The sequence below is a fragment of the Protopterus annectens genome, chromosome 9.part0, assembly GCF_019279795.1.
Source record: "Protopterus annectens isolate FY-2018-M chromosome 9.part0, PAN1.0, whole genome shotgun sequence".
NCBI classification, from domain to species: Eukaryota; Metazoa; Chordata; order Ceratodontiformes; family Protopteridae; genus Protopterus; species Protopterus annectens.
Genome location: NC_056743.1, coordinates 691,891,348 through 691,915,242, shown reverse-complemented (window position 1 = coordinate 691,915,242; position 23,895 = coordinate 691,891,348). Strand labels below are relative to the sequence as shown.

Sequence of the window (23,895 nt, the reverse complement as noted above, 5' to 3'; positions counted from 1 at the left end):
TTCACCAACTGGGTCAACATGTAATAAATACTGCTCACGTGGCTAGCTTTACTCCGATTACTTTTCTCCAACTCTTAGAGCCATTTTGCTTCCCAATCTTTTGTACCTTATCGCTCCTCAGACGGCACTAATTTCCTAACCTGTTACTCTTCCTCCTTCTCTCACACCCAACCACTAACTATTAGTCCTCCTCTTTTCATTTTTTCCTGCTCATTTCCATAAATTCCCTTTTCACATCTCTTTTATCATCTGTCTTTACGCTATACTACTATTTTTTTCTGTCTGTAAATTATTACTAACCTCAAAAACACTCCCGTTTGATCTTTTCCCTGCAGTCATCGTACCATAAATACATAACTGCTATTGTATTTTATTTTTCTAATTGCCGAAGGTCATGGTCATGCCTTTGCAATGAACCAACATAACTTATCTTCATGTCTTCTATTATTTCTTCCTGCTTCTCCCCCTCTCTGAGCTGCATCTTCTATAAACTGAATAAACTCTACTAATTGGACTGTTGTCTCCTCAGCTTCTGTTACTGTAGTCTTTCACTTATTTCCTACCTACATTGCTTTATCACCTTCTTACCTTGGATTTTCTCCTGTTTTTACTCTACACTCAACCTCCCACTATAGCTATTCTTCCTATTTTGGCTTATAAATGTCTGCACATTAATATTCCTCTTGCATTGATACTCATCTTCATTGTGCAGTTTTCTGTCTGACTTACTTTCAGCAAATTTGTACTTTGCACTTTTTGTTTTTCATATTATTCTTGTCTCACTTCAAACAAAAAAAATGATGAACTTGTTAGTTACTGTTAGTCATTTCATGTTAGTTCTTTTTAATATTGTTTCTCCTGTAAGCATTGTCAGTGTTATTCGCTGTATTTTTAATGTTGGAGCTTTTCTCCTCGGGTCTCCACTGAAAAAGGGTCTCTACCCAGTCGGACTAACCCGGTTAACAAATTCCAAATAAGTAGGCGATTTATGTTAATTTATTTCTTGTTTTTGTGCTGAATTGCTACGTTCATGTAAGAAATATTTAAAAATCATGTAAATAAGCTCATGTATAGATGTTTTTACCCTGCAGTTATAAATATGCACGATGCGTAACTTAAATGTGGCGCTTTTCTCCCTGGGCCTCTGCTGAAAATGGGTTTTACCCAGTCGGACTTTACCTGGTCAACAAAGACAAATAAATAATTAACTAAATAATACAAACAGTGAAACAAATACTTTTTAAGTGAGCATGATGCTTCTGTTGTAGTGTGCTGTACCACATCTGCATGCAGAATTATATTATAATTTGGTAAGTGCATGCATACATATATGTATATATTTACACACACACACACACACACACACACATGTGTGTGTGTGTATGTATATATATATATATATATATATATATATATATATATATATATATATATATATACACACACACACACACACACACACGTGTGTGTGTGTATATATATATATATATATATATATATATATATATATATATATATATATATATATATACACACACACACACACACACACACACACACATGTGTGTGTGTGTATGTATATATATATATATATCTATACACACACACATATATACACATACACATACACACACACACACACACACACACACACACACACACACATATATATTGCACTTTGTAATCCCTAAATTCTGAAATATCGAATTTCAGAATCCCGAGATTATAAAGCCAAAAGCTCAAAACTCTGAAACCCCAGAAGCGTGAATTTGAAAATCCCGAAGTCCAGAGATGTTGAATTGGCGCTTATGGTGTTGCGCTGTGTGACTGGATAGCTGGAGATTCAGGGTAAGTATTTATGTTTAAGGGTTTTGGTTAGGGGCTTTAATGTGTGTCAGTGTGTTTTGTTACTGTAATATGTGTGTGCGCGAGGGGAATGTAGCTTGTATGGTGGTGTTTTCATGTGTTTGTCTGTGTAGTGCAACCTTGGAGTTAGTATATTTAAGTAGGGGGGTGTGGGGGGGCACACGCATGTATTTGTTATGTATGCATACATACATAACATAAGTACATAAAAGTCATGGGCATGACCAAAGTCCAAAAGAGCCCACCTACATGGTATATTTTACATTCCCAATTTTAGATTTAAAACTTTCAACATTAGAATCTTCTTTTACACCATCCAGAAGCTTGTTCCACAGTGGTACAACACTTTTGTTATAGAAACATTTTATAACTGACATTTTACTGGGCATAATTATGAGTAGATGAATTTACTGATCTTAGTTGTTCACACAAGAATAAATCCTTATTTGCTTTATCAGCTGAATTAAATCACACCTAAGCAAACTGTATTTCAATGTAAATAGATACAGTTGCTTCAGTCTCTTGGAATATGTGAGAGAGAATATAAACATTGCATATTCTTTGGAAATTTGTTCTATACCTTTTCCAGCAAAGTAATATATTTAGGTCAATAGGATACCAAAATTGTGCAATTTACTCCAACTTTGATCTCACTGAACTATTAAATAAAAGTACAAGAATAACACCGCACTTAGGTGTTACATGTCTGTATATACAGCCGACTAATTCTAAGCTGTCTTGGCGAATAGAATTTATTTGATGTTCAAAGAATAATTTAATTGCTGTTGTCATCCAGAGATGTTTAAAAAGGTAACCTTATCAACTTTAATGCTATTAAGTGTATATCAAGTCTTAAAAGTTAAATCTAAAGCTCACATACTTTGTTTTGATGGTATTAATTTTCATTTCATTTTATTCTCTAGAGGCCAGTGATACAAATACCATAGACTAACCTGTAAGCAGTTTAAATCAGATGGACTGACTGTATTTTTTTTCCTGATAACAATATATCACCACTGTAACAAGAAAAACATCCCATCATTAGAGCTAAGGTCTGACAAATATGGGTTGAATCAGTGTGACCCCAGGAATGATCCCTGGGGCTCCTCTTCCCAGGTGGTGCCAGTCTGAATGCTGATCATCTGTCTCTTTTGCCCAAGATTGATGAATGAACCAAGAGTGAACCCATTTCAGTAAAGTACCCTTCATACTATGGCTTTCTAATTTAGGTAACAATCTATTATGATATGATGAAAATTGATGTATATAACATCGGCTTGTAAGCCCTTTTCAGAAGCCTCAATATCATTTCTATAAAAATGTAAATTGCAGGTAGTGGTTTATTTCCCTTGACTAAATACATACTGATAAACATTTACTTTTAAACCCCATGTAGATTATTTTCTAATATTCCCAATATTAATTTGTCCATGATTTTACCAGAAGATGAGAGGTTAATGGGTCTGGTGTTTGCTATAAGAAAGACTGCCCTTGTTTTTATATTGACTTTCTCCAGTCAAGGGGGATTTCAGTGTCTTTTAAGCTGTCTTGATGTAGTGTTGCTGAAAGTCCACTAAACTATGCAGATAACTGTCTTAAGTCTCTGATGCTCATTTTGTCACAGCATGATGATTTATCAGCGTGTTTAAAGTATAAAGCATTTTCTTACTTGTTAGAACTGTGATAGTACATATTTTTGGCCAGCTATAGCCACAGGATAACAATGCAACAAGTCATTACCAGGGATGTTCCTTAAATGATAACTGTGCTTCTGTCTTATCTCTGGGTGGTGACAATAGCGTGCCGTTATTTTGAACTGTGAAGAATAGTTTTCAGGTCTCTCTTTACTTTCTTGATATATTTAAAATGTAGTTATGTTGTCTTTGCAAGCTTTGAATTTCTTATTTTTTCTTTTCTTTTTTTTTTTTTTTGCAGTGAGTTCTTGGATATTAGTTTTTATCTCCTTGCATACTTTTCAGTATTTCATTTCTGTAGACATTCTGTCCTAATTCATGCTTTATATAGTTTTTTTTATTTGTGTTTTAGTCTTCTTAGGTAATATATGTCTCCTATTATTAATCATTCAATCTCTTGTACAACATTTAATGATACAGATACAAATTATAGCATTAAAGATTTTTTAGTGGAGACATTTTCTAAAGTTGTTTTCCAATCCCATGAGCCTAACTTATCTCATACATCATCATATTTTTTTTTATAATTTCAGTAGGTTCAGTGTTATCATTTGGTGGCTAACAGGATAATCTTTAATGTTTGATTTTACAGACTATTATGACATGACCACTATGTGGGAGAGGGGAAGCAGTTTCAACTAAGGTGAACCAATGTGATCTACTGAGGCAGATAAAGTCAAAAATATTATTACCTCTGGTTGGAACAGATACAGTGGATATAAAAAGTGTCCACATCTCTGTTAAAATGCCTGGTTTTTGTAATATACAAAATGAGACCACAATAAATCATTTCAAAACTTTTCCCACCTTTAATGTGACCTATAACCTGTACAATTCAATTGAAAAACAAACAAATCTGTTAGGGGAAAAATGTAAAAAATAAAAAACCTACAATACACTGGTTGCTTAAGTGTGCACACCCTTAAACTAATACTTTGTTGTGTGTGCACACCCTTAAACTAATACTTTGTTGAAACACCTTTTGATTTAATTACAGCATTCAGTCTTCTTGGGTACACACGTGCCATCAATTAAAGAGACTCTGATTAACCCCAAATAAAGTTCATCGGCCCTAGTAGGATTTCCTGGCATTTACTCAGGTGCCTGCTACAGCAAAAGCCACGGTTCGCAGAGCTTACAAAGCATCAAAGGGATCTCATTGTTGAAAGGTATCAGTCAGGAGAAGGGTACAAAAACATTTCCACAACATTGGATATACCATGGAACACAGTGAAGACAGTCATCAAAAAGTGGAGAAAATATGGGACAGCAGTGAAATTGAAAAGAACTGGGCGTCCCTCCAAAATTGATGAAAAGACAAGACAAAAACTGGTCAGGGAGTCTGCCAAGAAACCTACAGCAACAGTGAAGGAGTTGCAGGAATTTCTGGCAAGTGCTGGTTGTGTACTACATGTGGCAACAATCTCCTGTATTCTCCATATGTCTGGGCTATGGGGTAAGGTTGCAAGATGGAAGCCTTTTCTTGTACAAAAAAACATCTAGGCCCAGCTAAAATTTTCAAAACAATACATCAAGTCTCCCAAAAGCATGTGGGGAAATGTGTTATGGTCTGATGAGACCAAGGTTGAAGTTTTTGGCCACAATTCCAAAAGGTACGTTTGGCGCAAGAACAACACTTTGCTTCACCAAAAGAATACCATCCCCACTGTGAAGCATGGTGGTGGCATTATCATGCTTTGGGGTTGCTTTTCTTCAGCTGGAACTGGGGCTTTAATCAAGGTAGAGGGAATTATGAACATTTCCAAATACCAGTCACTTTTGGCCCAAAACCTTCAGGCGTCTGCTAGAAATCTGAAGATGAAGAGGAATTTCACCTTTCAATACGACAATGACCCCAAGCATACATCCAAATCAACAAAAGAGTGGCTTCACCATTAGAAAACTCAAGTTTTGGAATGGCCCAGCCAGAGTCCAGACCTAAATCCAATAGAGAATCTGTGATGTGACTTGAAGAGGGCTGTGCACAAGAGATACCCTCACAATCTGACAGATTTGGAGTGCTTTTGCAAGGAAGAGTGGGCAAATATTGCCAAGTCAAGATGTGCCATGCTGATAGACTCCTACACAAGAAGACTGAATGCTGTAATTAAATCAAAATGTGCTTCAACAAAGTATTAGTTTAAGGGTGTGCACATGCAACAACATATTAGTTTAAGGGTGTGCATATTTACGCAACCAGCGTATTGTACGTTTTTTATTTTTTATATTTTTTCCTCTAACAGACTTGTTTGTTTTTAAATTCAGTTGTACAGGTTATAGGTCACATGAAAGGCGGGAAAAGGCTTGAAATGATTTATTGTGGTCTCATTTTTTTTATATTACAAAAACCTGGCATTTTAACAGGGATGTGTACACATTTTATATCCACTGTACTTGTGCCTTTAAATGTCTATCGGGTATCTTTGTAATATGCCTTTCTTATTTGTGTAAATTTGTGTGGTAGGCAGTTTAAATATAGGGCAAATTAACATTTTCACTAAAAATAATTTTGCCTTCAGACAGATATTACAAAATCAGATAATTTCAGATCTGGGTATCTGGAAAACATAACTAAATTCCAACTAAATATACACGATCTGTTGTAATGTTACATGCATCAGTGTTATTCATTCTGTTTGACAGACACTCAAAAAAGATTAATTCCTCCTTTAATGTAAACACCCAGTCCACATCCTCTGTTTAATGAAAAATTTCTGTTTTTATTTAAGATCTTGTAACCCTGTAGGTAAGTAATTACTGGCTTATAGAAACTGTCATGAGGTTTTTCCCCTAACAATTAATTTGTTTGGTGAAAGCTTGTTTACGTGCAGTGAATTTGCATTGCATGGATTTTAATTGATATCGGCCAGGTGGTAATTGTTGAAGCAATAAGCAGCAAGATATTGCCCTCTTAGCCAACCTTAATGTGGAGCAACAACATCTCACAAAGTCATTGCAGAGTATCAACAGTCTAGTAATAGATTGGTAAACACAGGATCTTACGAAACATCTAGTATTATTTATCTTTGGAAGGGAGCATGTGAAGATGTCTGTGTGCAAAATGCAGCATCAGCACCTATGATCCGGTTATTGATGCTGTTTTTCTTCTTGTTTTTTTTTTCTGCAGAAATTAGTACAGAATGTGCAAGATTCCATTGCCAGAGACAATGATATAGCTGGAGAAGCAGTGTCTTGTATTAAAACAGTGAGGAGTTTTGCCACAGAGGAGGAGGAGATACAAAGATACAATGCAAACCTTGATATCACATACCAGCTCAGACGGAAGAGAGATGTAGGCCAAGCTACCTATTCATTCATAATGGGTGTATGTGTTACTGTGAATTACACTTACTTAGAATGTGTAGCATGTGTTTGCAAATCCTTAGCACATAATTAATTTTATTTACTACTGCTTAGTGTTTTTTTAAACTGCATACATTTTGCTTTTTGAATGTATTTATTGTAGCTTGGTCTCAGTCAGCCTACGGGTGTAGAACTATGTCATCTGTTTTCAGAACTGATTATCTTGTTGCATCATTAAGCCTACAGGAATATATATATATATATATATATATATATATATATATATAAATATATAGGTCTACTTTCAAATCCCCGTAAGGTCGACTGTTAGGGTAAGTAAACACTTGCCCAACATGCCCTTTTCTCCACTGTAGTGCAATCCCAGAGATGGTATATGTAGTTTGGGGGTTGAGGGGAGGTGTACCTCCCAACCTAGGTGGGTTTTATTTACCTCGGCATGAGTTCCGTTTACATTTGGGCAAGTGTTTATGTACCCTTGAAAAAAGTCGGCATTCGGGTTTTTTCACTTTCATTGTTTTCCTCTCAGGCTTTTAATCGTCTATCATATGGGTATTGGGATTTATATATATATATATATATATATATATATATATATATATATATATATATATATATATATATATATACATATATATATACATATATATATATATATATATATATATATAGTTTCACTTTAATTTCAGCATTTCGAGACTATAAAGCCAAATTTCAAAATGTGGAAAGTGCATAATCACGAATTCGAATATCTCGAATTTGCGGTTATGACTTTACGTTATGTGACGTGTGGTGTTTACGTTGGATGCAGTTTGATATGGTGTATAGATTTCCGTAGAATGTAAGGTAAGTGATTGTTTTTTAAAGGTTTTGGGTGGGAGTTTGAGTGTGTGTTAAATTGTTTTTAAGTTGTATGTGTGGGTTAGGGTAGGTAGGTTAACGTATGAGTGTGTAATTGTTGGATGTGTTGGTGTATGTGTGGTGTGTGTGTGTGTGTGTGAGAGAGGGACTGTGGAATGTCTGGGTGTGAGTGTTCTGTCTGTTACTGTTTGTGTGATCTCGGAGTTAGTATATATAAGTATGGGGGGGTGGGGTGCAGGGGGTTGCCCTCCTGCTTTTGTGTAGTGTAGGTATTTGCATGTTTGGTGTTTTGTTTTCTTATGTGTATTTGTTTTGTGGTGTAGGTGTTGTGGTTTGTGCGTGGTGTGGTGTATGCCGTATGTTCGGGTTTATGGATTCGGGTTTGTGAAGTTTTTTATCTGAAGTAGTTAACTTCATTTGATCAGCAACCTGTGGGTATCGGATCAGACCTGGATCCGAGCTGGCAGCTTTCCAAGCTAGAGATCTGAGCTCCAAGCTCCTCCCCCTTACCCATAACACCCTGCTATCTCCCTCCAGTCCTCAGATTTCGTTTGCCGCGGCTTCTATAAGCACAAGTGACAAGCTCCTTGCGGTTAGGTAAGATTAGAATAGGTGTTTTTTTTCTCTGTCTTTACCAGTTTAAATAGTGTGTGTGTGTGATAGTCGATCCCTTAGTTGATTTGGCTTAATTTAGTGTAATTTGTTAGTGAACTTAGTGTATTTCCCTTCCCCTTATCTGTGTGCTAGGGAGTGCGTTTGTGTTAGTCATGGCCGAAGGCCCTAAGTCCATTTTCTCCAAATGCTCTGAGTGTGGCCACAAGCTGTCCCCAGCCGATGGCCACACCCAGTGCATTCTTTGCCTGGGGGTTGCACACTTAACATCAGACTGCCAGATATGTGCCACCTTTAACCCCCGGGCTTTGAGAGACAGGAGGAACAAGTTAATCTTAGCGGGCCTTTTGCCCGCGGATTCTACTTCTTCCTCCTCTCCCTCAGTGGCACCAGTCATGGCTGCGGCTGTTCAGCCAACGGTTCCTGCTCCCCTGGCTGGGACTCAACCTCCCACTGTGTCCCAGAGAGAGAGGGACCCTATCAAGAAAGAGAGGAGGGAGAGAGAGAGGGAGAAGGAGAGAGACAAGGACAGGGAGAGGCATAGGAACCACAAGCGGCGGGCTGACTCTGCCCCGCTGGCTAAGCAGCTCTATTCTCCCTTGAAGGTTTATGGGTCTTCCCCCTCTCGTCTTCGTTCCCCATGTTTCTCTCCAGAGCCGGAGGAGGAGCCCCAGCCACCTTCGAGGTCGTCGAGGCGGCCTTCTCGGCCAGTTTCGGCGGCTTCTTCTAGGTCTACAAGAAGCCTTTCTGATGTGGACATGGACCGGATGATGCATCACTTCCTTCAGGCCCAGATGCAGATGGGAGTGGTCTTGCCCCCTTATTTTCCCCCCATTGCTCCTTCTCCGATCCATTATTGGGTTTCGGAGCCGTCGGATCCGAGTAGCCTTGGAGCCGGGGCGTCGGCGCCAATAGTAGTCGCTACTTCGATGCCGGCCTTACCCTCGAGTTTATCGTGTCCTTTTTCGGATCCCAGCTCTCAGGGCCGTGAGCCGAGCCTCTGATCTGGAGGGGTGAGTGTGTCTTCGGCTCCGATACAGTCATAGCATACTTCTCTTTTGGGTTCGATCGCTTCAGCTCTGGCGCCGATCCATACATCAGATCTGAGGGGGCTGCTCTCGGATCCCAGGGAGAGCGGTTCACCTTTGGCTTTCGACATGTTGGAGAGGGTCTTCTCGAGGAATTTGAGAACCCAGGCTCATGCTACAGATCCACCTGCCATTCCCTTGCAGATGGGCCTGTCTTCCATCATCCGGCCCCAGGGACAGCCTGCATCTACGCCCCAGCTAGTTCCTGTAGAGGAGCATGACCCGGTTGGTGAGCCCTCCTCGGACAGTCCCCCCGAGGAGGTTCCTCATAAACAAAAGTGCAAGAGGAGGCACTTGGACTCCCCCTAGTCCCTCACGGAAGACACTGACTTGGAGGAACATTATGGAGATGCTGCGCATTAGAGGGGGGTGGTCAGCCCAAAAACCTTCCTCAGATGAGTCTGTGTTTCTGGAGGTGTTTGACGCAGGCCTGTCTACCTCTTGGGTGTCCCCTCCGTCTGACCCCCTGGTAGATCTAATTACTACCAGGGCATGGAAGGAGCTGGACAGTGTAGAGCCAATCCCCAGGAGACCAGATAAGATCCTTAGTCCCCCAACAGACAGGACAGCGTGGAGTAAAGGTTCCCCAGTAGATGCCATGGTGGTGGCGGCTGCCACCAGGAAGGAACTGGCACAGGATAGTTCCTCGGTTCATCCTCCCGACAAGGAGTCTCAGACGATGGATCGCATCGGAAAGCTGATGTTTGCTTCAGCCACCTTTTCCGTAAGGGCTCTGAATTACTTGGCACACATGGTTAGGCTTCAGCGGGATCTAGTAAAAGAGTACGCTGGGTCACCCCCGGAGTCCATGTCGGCCGAGAACAAACTAACCTTCCCGGCATGAATGGCCACTCTAAAATCAATATCCAACACATCTATGCGGCTTCTCTCCTATGCCACGGAGGGGGTAGCTAGAGCCAGCGGAGCAGGCATTGCCTTATGGCGTCACGCCTGGCTTCGACTTTGCGACTTTACGGAACCCTTCCAGGCATCCTTAGCGAATGCTCCATTTGACGATTCTACGCTGTTTGGCAAGACTGTCCGCAATACGCTGCTCCAGAGCGAGAAAGATGGGAAGACGTAGTCTGCCATCGGAATCCACTTCTCTGCTCCTCAAAGTTCCTTTTCCAGGAACCAGCGAGGACAAAAGAAGATGTGGTTCCGGAAATCTCAACAATCCCGTTACGCTCCGGACCCTTCATCCTTCAGAGGAAGGGGGAGGACAAGGCGGACACCAGCCCAGATCCAGAGGGGGGGCCGAAGAATTTCAGGTCGAGGGAACCTTTTTCCAACCGACCCGCACAACAATCCTGAGGGGTTGCCCGACTGCCCCTCTTTGGAGGCAGTCAGGGGGCATTTCTCGGAACACCTAGCACATTGGGAGTCCATCACGACAGATCGCTGGGTGCTCCGAATAATATCCAGAGGTTACTCTTTTCCCTTCATAAACCTTCCCCCCTCAGTTGGGGCGCCATCCCGATGTTCCACCCAGTCATAGGGAGGTGGCGGCTTTAGAGATAGAGGAGCTGCTAAGAAAAAGAGCCATCCAGCATGTCCCCCCAGGCCAGTCCGGGTCGGGCAATTACTCCAGGTTCTTTTTGGTGTCAAAAAAGATGGGGGACTTAAGGCTAATTCTCGACCTGTATACACTGAACCTGTTCATTGCCAAGGAAAAATTCCAAATGGTCACTCTTCAATCTATTCTACCCCTTCTGCAGGAGAACGACTGGATGTGCTCCATAGACCTCAAGGATGCGTACTATCACATTCTCATAGACAGGCGATCCAGGAGGTTTCTCCGCTTTCAGTTGGGGGCCAGCCATTATCTGTTCAGGGTCCTCCCTTTTGGCCTCACCACAGCCCCCAGGGTGTTCACGAAGGTCATGGCAGTTGTAGCGGCCCACCTGAGGCTTCAGGGAATACAGGTCTTTCCATACCTGGACTGGCTCCTCGCCGCTCCCACCAGTCATCTACTATGCTCAGCCAGAGATTGTTTCCTGCTCTTGGCCCACCAGTTGGGGATCACTGTAAGATACAAAAAAATCGTCCCTTCAGCCTGTTCACTTCCTGGACTTCATAGGGGCCAGAATAGACATGCTTCAGTCCAAGGCCTTCTTGACGTCGGACAGACCCCGCAACCTAACTCTCCACGTCTTAGCACTTCTACAGTCTCCGGCCCCACCAGCAGAATTAGTCCTGAGGGCCCTTGGGTCTATGGTGGCAGCTATCAGCCTTTCACCCCTAGCCCGCTTGAATATGAGGATTCTTCAATGGACCTTGCAGGTCCAGTGGTCCATCCTTCAACATCCGTTGGACTCCCCGATTTTCCCCTCAGCAGGGTTTGCAGGGAATCCCTGCTTTGGTGGCTCCATTCCTGAAAGCTTCGGGAAGGGTGGCCGTTTTTGATGCCTCTACCCCAAGCCATGGTGGTGATCATGGACGCTTCTCACCTAGGGCGGGGGGGGCATTGCATGGGCAGAACTGTCCAAGGCACGTGGACTCAGAGAACGTTCTGCATATCAACGTCCTGGAGATGAGGGCAGTGCTTCTAGCGTTGCAAGCTCTCCATGCCCTTCTTCCTGTGGGGATTATTACAATTCAGACAGACATGTCAGTGGTCTGGTACATCAACAAACAGGGGGGGACCAGGTCTTAGCCCTTTTGCCGAGAGGCCATGAGAGTTTGGGAATGGGTGATATCCACCAACTGTTTTCTGCTAGCAACACACATTCCAGGTCGGTCCAACATTTTAGCGGACAAGCTGAGTCGAACTATCCTCTCGCCTTACGAGTGGTCTCTGAACCCCTTAGTAGCGAAACAGATCTTCCTCAAATGGGGTCAACCTTGCTGCGATCTCTTCGCATCGCCTTTGAATGCAAGGTGCAGTGAGTTTTTTGCTCTAATCCCCCCCACCGGGGGAGAGCCCCAGAGACGCTCTAGTTCATGCTTGGCTATCCGGTCTTCTTTATGCTTATCCTCCTCTCCCTTTAATGACAAAATTCTTGCTGAAAGCTCGTTTGTTGGGGAGCAAGGTTATCCTCCTAGCCCCATTCTGGCCTCGTCAAACCTGGTTCCCGTACCTGTGGTCTTATCTCATAGCTCCTCCTTGGATCTTAGATCCTATTCCGGAAGTTCAGTTCGTAAGATACGCGCGCGCACACACACACACACACACACACACACACACACACACACACACACACATACATACATATACATATGTACATACCTAAGCAATTATGTTAAACATAACTATATGCATACTTAAAAGCTAATTGTTAAATTGCATCTGTATACATGGATGATTAAGAGTCAGTCATTAAGTTACACATAATATATGTGAGGGAGATTGTTGTGTTACATTTGCATACATACCTCAGAACAGCCTGGAGTGACTGCAAAGAGTACTGTCACAATATTTCCTTTCTCCTTGTCTTGTGTCTTACTGGTGTTCTGTCAGTGAAATACTCATGGATTCTCCACAGGAGCAGGGTCAGGAAAGTGAGACCCTCCCCATTTCAAAGCCCATTTTAGTAATCACTGCAGCTATTATGATGATCACTGAGCATACTGGGACCATTACCTTTTTATTTTTTAGATGTAATGTCTTGCTAGTCTAAGATGCAGAGATGAGCATGTGTATTTCATGTATCATTTCTCCCTCGCCTTCTCATGCATAGTGCCATGCTCTAAATATTTGTGCTATAACATATGGCTTCCTGCAGGGCCTTATTTGTATAGCAAAGCTGTTTTGATATCATGGACTGACACCAAATGACAAAAATACGGCCCTAGAGTTGACCTAGTTGTTCGGGATTTGGGAACTTATATGAACAGTGACCCAACGTTTGACTAATATCTCCTCTGTCATAAGAAAGTCCTTCTATATTTCACAGTCTATAGAGATGTCATTTTTTCCCCTTTACTCAGCCCTCATAAGGCCAGTCATTGAGTATAATGTCCCCTTTGTTATGTATCTGTACAGAAACATGCAACAATTAGAGCACCCACAGAGATACCTTACTAAAAGGATACAAAGCCTAAACAATGTGTCCTACTTGGACTGAGTCATAACCTTGTCACTATACTCAGTATCCTACAGACTGCTAAGAGATGACCCGTGTCTGGCATACAAAGCATCCTTCCACCCAGTACTGATGGATTCATTGCACATCAGCAAGTCATATGGTATCAGAAGTATTATATCTTGGGATATAAACCTCTCTGCTACATCAGTTAAATGGAACGGAGGCAGCAGGTGTATCTCACAGAGGATACCACTGTTCTTGAATAGACTTCCCATCCACATAAATCAAAGGTAATACGTGTCCATATTCAAGCCCAAGTTGGATCTATGAATGGGAAACAGAAACCCCAGGACAGTCCCCCCCATACTACTAATGGGCAGAGGCAGCTCCTAAATGCTTTATCTCATGCGTGGGTCCCTTGAAATTATTTATGGTATGCCCCCACTTATTCTCATTAGGGGTAATGTATAATTATTGATCATGAGACAGGTAGGGGCAATCCATATCCAAATGGGACAGATTATTTTGAGCTTAAAATGGCCCAGAAAGGCAGCTGGGCTAGTACTTACTTATGAGCCTATGAACCTATGAAGCTGTTTTTTCCTGATTTGCCCACACCGTCCATAACATTAGCACTTTGCTTAAAAGATGTTTACTTGGCTGTTTAGTCTGGAATTGCTCCATTATCAGTATCGTCTTTTTCAAGGAGAGGAGTATTTACCCGTTTGCAGAAGGCCTTGTTTTTGGAATGGTAATTTAAGCTTAAATTACTGACCCTCTTTAACCTGCTCTCCGTGGTTTCATCACAGTAATACCACTGATGCTGCATTCCAGTCATTTAGTGGTATAGTGTCATCATTTGGTGACCAGTGGGAACACAACATGTTTGCATCTGTTCTGTTACTAGAAAGGTGGCATGTGCTTTGGATAGGCTGGCCTGTCAGTATATTCTTGGGAAATGGAGGCCTTAGAGGGTGCACTGCATCATATCTTCAGGCTTCTAGACCCACTTAAGCACCCTGGAATCACTTTGCATCATTGAACAACTTTTTACAGCCAAAGGGGACATAGTCCATTATTAAACAGAACATGTATTTCAAAATTAGGCTAGAGAGAGAGAGAGAGAGAGAAAGAAGCAGAAAACAAGGCTGAAGAATATGACTAAGATGAGTTATCCTGTTGAATAATAGCTTATGTTTTTGTTTACACAGGTGATCCAGTTGTCTCTACAGGTAGCTATGTTGTATTTTGTCCACGGTTTAATCCAAGAAGGACTCATGAGTACTGGCAACTTTGTTGCCATCCTTCTGTACCAGGCAGATTTGGAATCATACATTCAGGTAAGGACATGATTCACTGTAACAGCTTTGTGTTACAGCTGATGCGAGCAATACATTATTAAGTTATATGTTATTTACAAAGCATTCCAGCTTATAAAAAATATTAATGGGAGAGCGAGTTACACACACACACACACACACACACACACACACACACACACACTACAATTAGAAGACTGTTAGGTGTTGCAGATTATTGTTCTGGCTACGTTTTCAGCATATTCAAGACATAAAACATTGTAGACTTGGATATACATTTATTAACATATATGAGCCCAAACACCATACAGTGAAAGAGATATTAACAAATAAATATGTTAAAAATAGGGAACAGCTTTAGAATCAGTAATGGACTTAAAAGATTAATAGCAAATATGTTTGTGATTATGCAGTATTTACTTGCCATGTAGTGTTTGAACAATACCATGTATTTTCTTCATAACAATAAAATGCTGTTTTTTTTTTTGTTTAATTTTTGTGTATCATCTTGTCTGTGCTAGCTGACCAGCTGATGGCTATCTTTGTTCCTTTCTAAAACATTAAGCAGTCAGTCACTTTACCAGACTGTGAAATTCCATAATTTAGGACTATTCTATACCTTCCCATGCACTCAGCCATTTATGGCTATTCATTGTACTACATTCCAGAACATCCGTCACTGTTACCTGTTATGTGCTTACGTATATGTCCTCCAGGTTTCTATAGATCACAAATCCCTTACCTGTAGAAATGGTGACTAAGTTCATGGACAGTCCTTAGTCTTCCTTTCAACAGCCCACTGGTACTCAAACTATTTTACCTTTTCTATGGCACCAAGGAGTAGGTGAATTCCTTTCCTCAGTGCCCGCGGGCTTCCTAGCACCTGTATAAAGTAAAATTGTCTTTTAAATGCTCTTTGAGTGGTGGCAGTTAAAATGAAACTCAGAGTATTATATCTGGAGAACACAACACAAGTCTGGGGAACACAACAGACCACTGGTTATTTTACAGCAGAACTGCTGACTGCTGAAAGTTAAATTTTGAGGACTTAAATATCAAGCACAGTAAATGCATCTGCATGACGTTAAAAGTAGTATCAGCTACTTTAGACACATTCTTTAATTTGCTAATTTTCCACAAAAAAATAAATATTGTACATTGCTATACTTACTTTATGGCACTAGTGGTCTGTGTTGACTGGTGTAATGTGTTGATCTCTGCTCAAGGTGCAGAGCTCAGACTTGCCATGAAGTACATTTTCAAGACACAATAAATTGCAGTTCAGTTGTGAGAATGAGATAATGTGTTACAAATTATTCAAAGTCAGTAAATAACTGTACAAGAGCAACAAAATAACAGCATAATCATATGTTCATAGGAGATTACTAGGCTAACAGCTTAAGAGCCAAAACAAGCCTAGCCAATATAATCCAATTTTACCCAATTAATGGCCCCCAGGGGGAAGAGGATGGCATGAATTTGTGCCTATGCCTTGAGTATCTTAGTGCTCTTGTCCATAAGGTACATTTGTACACTGTCCATTGATCCAAACTGCATTTGAAGAGGGCCAGGGAAGGGCTGTGCTTAATGTGAATAGAAATCTATTCCAAAGAAGGGGCAAGCTCTGAGGCACGTTATCTCTCTCTCCAGCATGTTTTGTTTGAGTTGCTAACTAAGTTTCGATCCCTAGATCAGGTGACCCTCATTGCAGTTTGACTTGCGGATGTGTAGCAACTCCATCATGGCTGGATTTGTGAGTGCCTCATAGGTCAGGCATAGGTCACCCCTTAGTATTCAGTAGGAGACCGACTAAAGAGATAGGGCTTTTCGTCTATCTACACAGGACATGATATGTTGTTTACACTCTGTATTTTCTTTGTGAGGAAGCTCTGAGGTTGCTCCAGCTGATGTAAGTGCCTAGTCAAGAACATGCCAAATGGTGCATTGCACTTGATTATTGGTCTAATGAAGGCTGAGTACAGCGGGACTGTAATTTCTTTGGATCTGGATACCATATCTTTACTTATAAGTAGTGCCATACAGAAGGACTTCCTCACCACTGTGGATGTTGTGATCCAAGTTCAGGCTATTATTTATCTGTGTGCCTAGATGTTTCACCTCTGAGTCTTCTCTTAAGGGTGTGCTATTAATGTTGCAATTTGTAGGGGTATTTGACTTCCCAAAGGGCATGATAATGCATTTTTTCCCATTTAGATGTAGGCCATCATTCTGGTACCAATCATTTCTCTAATCTAGACCCTCCCAAAGGATATCTATATCATTGGAGGATTCCGTGACTGCCTTCAGCTTGCAGTCATTTGCAAACTTTGTCATTCAGAGGCCCTCCAAACTAGCCTTGACTTCAGAGGAGTATATTCCAAACAGAAGTGGTCCCAGCAACTAGTTACTAGTGGCACAGCACTAGTAACTGGCCTCTTGCTTGACTAGATTCACCCACTTTAACTGTCCTGTCTATGAGCCAATTAAATATTCATCTGGTGGCATAGGGATTTATGACCAGTTTTTGTGTGGTTATTTATAATACCTGAGTGGGGAATTGAGTGAAATGCCTTGGCCAGGTTGAGGTAGTCAGTATGTACTGTTATACCGTCATCCATGAAGAAAAAACAGCCCACAAAGCACAGGACCTGAATTCCAACAATGAGAGTGCTGATGTCCAATAATTGGTTGAAAGCAACTTTAATACACCAGACAAGTAAAACCTTAAAGTTAAGCGCTTTCACTCGGTCATTACCAAGCTTCTTCAGAACAAATGGTACATAGCAGTCATGACACTCCTTAAATAGTGAATTCATAGTCACATGGCTCTTCTTCTCAAATTACCAATTAAAGTGCTAAAAAGTACTAATCACAATAACAAATAAATAGTAATACAACATCCATAAATATTTATTAATAAAAACCTAAGTCCTAATATATAATTCAAACGATGTATAGCCTTATAAGACAATGTCATAAATAAGGCAACCTAATAAAACAGTACTTTCATTCAATCAGTCGCAAAAAACAGTCACAAAAAGCGTCCCCCTTCCTGAATTAAAAATAAAAATTATTATTTCTCTAGCTGAGTGATCTAGTATGAAAATTGATCCTGTAAATATCAGGCCACCCCTTTCCAAATAGTGTCCTAAATTAATAATAACCAGTAACTGTTTCATATTAATTGGGAATAATAAATGTGGTATTGATGAATAAAATGTTGTGAATTCATAAATGGGCCGCTCTTAATTTCAATACACTACTAATGCTAATGCTGTCATTCAAACCAGGAGCCCTCCCTGCATCAAGTTTCAATTGCCATAGCAGCTCTCGATACTCCAACCTAGCTTCCCAATTACCCCCTCTGAGGTCTGGGATCACTTGTTCCAACACCATAAATTTTAATTTCATTTTACTGCAAACCTGAGAATGTTTAAAAAAAAGCATTGTTATCCTTACCCTTGGAAACATCATAAATGTGCTCGTAAACTCTTTTTCTGAGTTGTCTCTCCGTTTTCCCTACATAAAAACTATTACATGTTACACATATTCCTAAATAAATCACCCCTTTGGTCCCACAGTTGAAATAGTTGGTAGATCTGAACTTAAATTTCCTTGAAGAGATGTAAACCATACCTTGGTTAATCATAAAACTGCATTGCTGGCATACTCCACACTTATATGTACCAACTTTTGATCTAGCTGTACCCAGTTTTATTGAAGAACTCCTTTCCAGGAGTTCCTTCAAATTAACATCTCTTTTCCTCACAAACTGTGGGAAAGTTGGGATATATCTTCTAATTTCATCTTGTAAAGTTAAAATTGGCCAATGTTTTAAAATAATATGTTCCACTTTGTATGAAGTAGAAGAAAATGTATGTATAAAATTGTTTTTGAATTTGGCTGTTTCCAGCCCTGGGTTATTGTTAGTCACTTGACCAGTCCCTAACAGGGGAAAATATTTCAAATCTCTGTTTTCCTTAACATCTACAATCGTATTGTCAATAGGTTTCCTAGGGTACCCCTTCTCCTCAAATAATGCCCCAATAATCTTAACCTCATGTAAAAAACCATCATAGGTACTAGTCATCCTTGAGGCCCAGATAATTTGTCCCTTTACGATACCCTTCTTCTGGTAAAAAGGGTGTCCACTTTCAAAATGTAGATAGGAGTTCGAAAACGTACTTTTTCTAAAAATTTTGGATTATAAACAATGTTTTTTATAGTCTTTGTATAATGTAACATCCAAATAATTAAGCTAGTGTTGATCAATATTGTGTGTAAAACCCAAAAATTCAGTACTGTTGTTAATGTACACTAAAAATTCTTCTAACTTCTCCCTTGTATCTCTCCATAAAAGATAGATGTCATCAAGGTATCTTGTGTAATACACTATAAATTCAGACCATTGGGTCTGTAACACATATTTCTGCTCCCAATAATATAAAACACAATTAGCATAAGTGGGGCACAGGGAGCCCCCATTGCTACTCCCTTCTTTTGTTTGTAAAATTCACCATTGAAATGCATAAAATTGTTATCCAAAATTGTTTCCATAAATTCCAAAATTAAATTGATAGTATTACTGTCAAGAATGGATTTGGTTGTCAAAACCTCACTAAACCAGTCAAGTCCGGTCGAGTGCAGAATACCGTCATCCATGGCCTTAGTGACTTCCTCAAAGAAATCCCCATCAGATTCAGTAGTCATGACCTGCCCTTGACAAAGCTAAATTGGGTCAGGTCCAATGTTTGGAGGTTTCCCATGTCATTTTTTTATCAGTTACATGAGTGTTCTTTCCATGGCCTTACATACAAGGCTAGTCAAACTTATGGATCTGTCATTTCCTGGGTCAGTAGATGGTCCCCCTTTATGCAGAGGGATGACTTGCTATCCTCCACTCATCTGGGACAAAGCCAGTCCAGAGGCACTGGTTAAATACAGATCCTAATGGGCCTGATAAGTCCTGATTTAAGCTGTTTACGAGATAGACACCAACATTCACATTGAAGATTAGGTACTGGGTATGAAGCACTTGGGTCAAATCATATTTACAATGTTTAGGTGTTAAACAATCTATAAAGTCTTTACTGAGTATATATAGTCTGCAGACCACAGCAAGTAGTTATTGGCTGGACAACACTGTGGGTCTAGGAGTGTAACAGTTTGTGTGTTCAAGAGTAAAACGAAACAAAGGGTCATCATGTAAATGAATGGGGATGAAGACAATGTCAAGCAGCGCTTTATAAAGAAAGAGTTTCAATTGGAAACAAGATGTTTTATAGTTGGTTTGAGGCTGTAGGACTATAGGAAAGGAACCCATGGCTTTGAGCTCAAGAATAGGGTTACCAGCTGTCCCACTTTGTGAGGGACAGTCCCTCTTTGGGCAGTTGAAAAAATGGCAAATGTCCTGAGATTTTAGGACAAAATTATTTCCTATATTTTATGTACTAGTTGCATAAAACAGTTATTCTGTATCTAAAACATCTAAATGTTATAAGAAACAGAATAAGCAATGAAAATGCTACAAGAATAAGCTTTTATTTAGGCAAAAAGGTGAAGTTCTGTCCTTGGTACTGGTCATGGGTACATTTCGCCCTGCAAAATCTGACATTTGTACCAAAAATGTCCCACTTTGGACATTTGAAAAAGGGGTTAACCCTACTCAAGAATGGAAAAGATTTGGTCAGAATAGAAATTTCTGAGGTCATCTCAAAATGAAAGCATCATTTGCATGAGAAAGTACATAAGCTATGAGCCTGTGTGCTGACAATCTCATGAGTGAAGAGAGGAAGGTGTTGGAATCTATCAGTTTAAAGATAAGAGTCTGGAGGCAACATGGTATTTTATTTGACTAGATGCTTTTTGGCTTGTACTAGGACTCAACAACGATGTTCATATTGAGAGACAAAGGTTATAAACCAGCAGGTTTGGTTGGCTACAATTTATACGAAAGATATTTTATTCTGGGAGGCAGATAAAGTGATAGGGAGGCCATACTCGAGCTGGGTGAGGAGAATCCCTTTTCTCACAGCTGCCATCCAGGAAGTACTAGCGTGATACTTTCTATGCACACAACAGTCATTTGTTGAATTCTGATTCAGTCTGTTCATATATGGTTCCTGTATGTGTAAACTCATTTGTTTTGAAAAAAATAAGAATAGTTTAGTTGATGAGAAAACAATTCTTTCCAACAACTAAGTTTTATAACATATTAAACATATGGTGTAACTTAATATGGTCCTACTGGTATTACAAATGAATTTGCAGTACAGATGAGAACAATGTGTAAAGATAATTTTTCAGCCTGTACCACCCCCCCAGATATGGGGCTGCTTCCCCCCATACCCTTTCTGAAAAACTCACTACATATACCAGCTGTTGAGCGTGCACTACCCTGCAGTAAAGGGAATGTTTAGTTTTAGTAGAAAACCAAACGTTTGTTATACCTCCAAGTTAATGCAACTTTAGAAATAGTATATTAAGCTAGGAAGATTGTACAGGATGTAATCCCCACAAGATGGGGTGCAGACGTCAAGGTCCTCATGCAAAAACACATACCCAGTTGTACTGAATTTTTATGGTAGTTGCTTTCAGCTTTAATATTTTAACATTTAAAGTGCTTATTGAAAATGTTGCATTGATATTTTGCAGTCTGGTATGTTGGAACAAGGCATAATGCTTGCATACCCTTATTTCTAAATTAGTGGTAAAGAAGGAGAGATAAAAGTAACAAGCGCATTCCATGCAATATCCCTCAACCAGGGGTTCGCATTTCCCCTAAAACTTCCAGCACTTTTTGCTGGTTTGGAGGCTCACGGTAAAAGGATGAGAGGATGATGTTTTTTTTTCCTTATGCTGACTGCAGGGAGCAGTGCTGAGTGTTGTTTTGTGACCTATCTGATCCATACGCAGTTTCATCTGGTCTGGACTATGGTTACTAAAGCTTCCAAAAGTTTCTTTCCTTATCAGTGCAGTTAGACTTGAACCATGTTATTTTATGTTTGTTTTCAGAACAGTAAGTTATCGGGGAAATAACCTTTTCTTGGAGGAGTTGTATTGACAGTAACCAAGAAGGCAAAACGCTTCTTGGTGTCACTGCTTGGTTTGTTGAGCACTCCACTAAAAATAGGTAGAAAAAAAATACTGATCTGAAAAAGTGACACTTAATAAGCATGCAAAACCAAACAGGTGGTTGCATGATTTTATTTCCAGAAATAGCACAAAGTGAAACACTTCAAAACAAAGCAGTAGGGGGCTTCTTCATGCAGTACCTTAATTCATTCAAATGTGTGATAAACAGATTAATCAAAAAATGAAATAGAATCACTTCCCTTAACATTTTGTGTTATTTCTAATTGTGCATCCCAATGACATTCAGTAGGTGGGTTGGCAGCAGTGAATGTGTCCATAGGTTTGCATGCAATGAGTGTTTAATATGGAAGAAGGGCCTGGCAATCAATTACCATTCCTTACTTGTCTGTAAACTCCAGGGATGGTGATGGCTGTTCCCAGGGTCACTGGGGTCATCAAATGTGATGCAAAGGTTTGGCTGTATGGATCCTTCATTAGATTAATAATTATTTTAAAAATCAGCAGCTGTCGCTGCTAAGTAAACCATCAGATGCAGTTCCAGTGACAGTGTGCCATACTTTCATAGTCCACTGTTAAGGCTTAACACTACACTATCACCACCGTTAACCTCTGCTGTTACTTTCTGCAAGCCTGCACACTTAAAACCTTGAACACGTAACTGCTTGTCAACTGGCATAAAACAGAACTTCTTATTTTGTTTTCAGCAATACTTTCCCGTCCTCATTGAATGTACACTTATAGTTTGCTTTGTCATTTCAATTAACACTTTTTTTTGCATGAGCACCTACAAGGTTATATTACATTTTGTTGTATCCCAAGAAACAAAAAGTCTTCAGTTTTCTGTTTGTTCCACATTTGTTACTTTTTCTTACCAAATTAACATAGTTTGTGCCTCACATTTATACATATCCAACAACAAGAATGAAAATGCTATGAGCTATATTCATAAATACTGCTATAGATTCTGCACCATGAGACAAAGTGATTGTCTTAGTGTAGGTTCATACATTCACAGCTAAGTACTAAGCAGTCAGTCTACAAACCATTACAAGCCTAGCCAAAAACTCATATTCAAAATTACCTTCCTGCCTTGGGTTTGTTATAATTAGTTTCTGAGAGGATATATATGTTGTGGCCATACTTCTAAAACCACTTCATGTAAGTTTAGTGCGATCTAACCAATTTCTGGTTATATAGAGTCTGATTAGTGAACAGATGGTAATTAGTATATGCAATTCCATTTGGGAAAGTTTAGCATTTATGATGTGAAGAGTGGCCACCTCCCAAGATAGTGTTGCTTTATGGTAACCCATCTTTTCTAATTGTACCTTGAGAGATCCCCATAGGTTCTGTGAATATTTGCAAAACCATAAAACATGCAAAAGATCTGCTTGGGGGAATGAACAACATGAACATGAAGGAGACATTTTGGAGTCAAACTTGTTCAGAATCATAGTGGTGAAGTATACATTATTGTTAATCATTAATTGTGTGTAGATCATTTTTTTTAAATGGGGAGAAATTAATAGTAAGATTAATTGCCTTCAATTTCTGATCATTTGTTAAGGTAATACCCCTAGAGTCCCAGTAGTTTGCATAGAGTAAAGAGTTTATCATATTTGATAGCACTTATAAGTTTATATGTTTTGGAGAGTGTTTTTCCTTGCTAGATAATATTTCAAGAATATCTAGTAATCTATTTAAATCTGATATATTAATAAGTGTGCCATTCATTATTGGTGCAATTGTCTCCCTGATCTGTCTTAGAATGCTAAAGTATTTTTTGTTAACATTTACTACCTTACACAATTTTTGTAAAGATTTTTCTTTATGTTTGCAGAAGTCCTTTACAGTGCATTCTTTGATTAAAGGAAAATCCGTTAGGTTCAGTGTTTTATTTATTTTTATATTTGTGTTTAAGTGGATCGGCTGAAGGAGTGGTAAGATGTGTTCTCTAAATTTAATGTTTTTATCAGCTCTTGGAAGCTCTTAATTTTCTGTTTTATAATAC

General features: G+C 39.7%; 1 protein-coding gene across 2 annotated transcripts in view; it reads left to right on the top strand.

Annotated features, from left to right (window-relative positions):
* The window catches only part of LOC122811456 (ABC-type oligopeptide transporter ABCB9-like), a 272,428-nt gene that overhangs the window by 129,530 nt on the left and 119,003 nt on the right, over positions 1-23,895 (top strand). For both annotated transcript variants that reach the window (XM_044083308.1, XM_044083309.1), the window contains exons 6-7: positions 6,688-6,885; positions 14,682-14,810. In XM_044083308.1, coding sequence (XP_043939243.1) covers positions 6,688-6,885; positions 14,682-14,810 — 327 coding nt within the window. The remainder of the gene's footprint in view (positions 1-6,687; positions 6,886-14,681; positions 14,811-23,895) is intronic.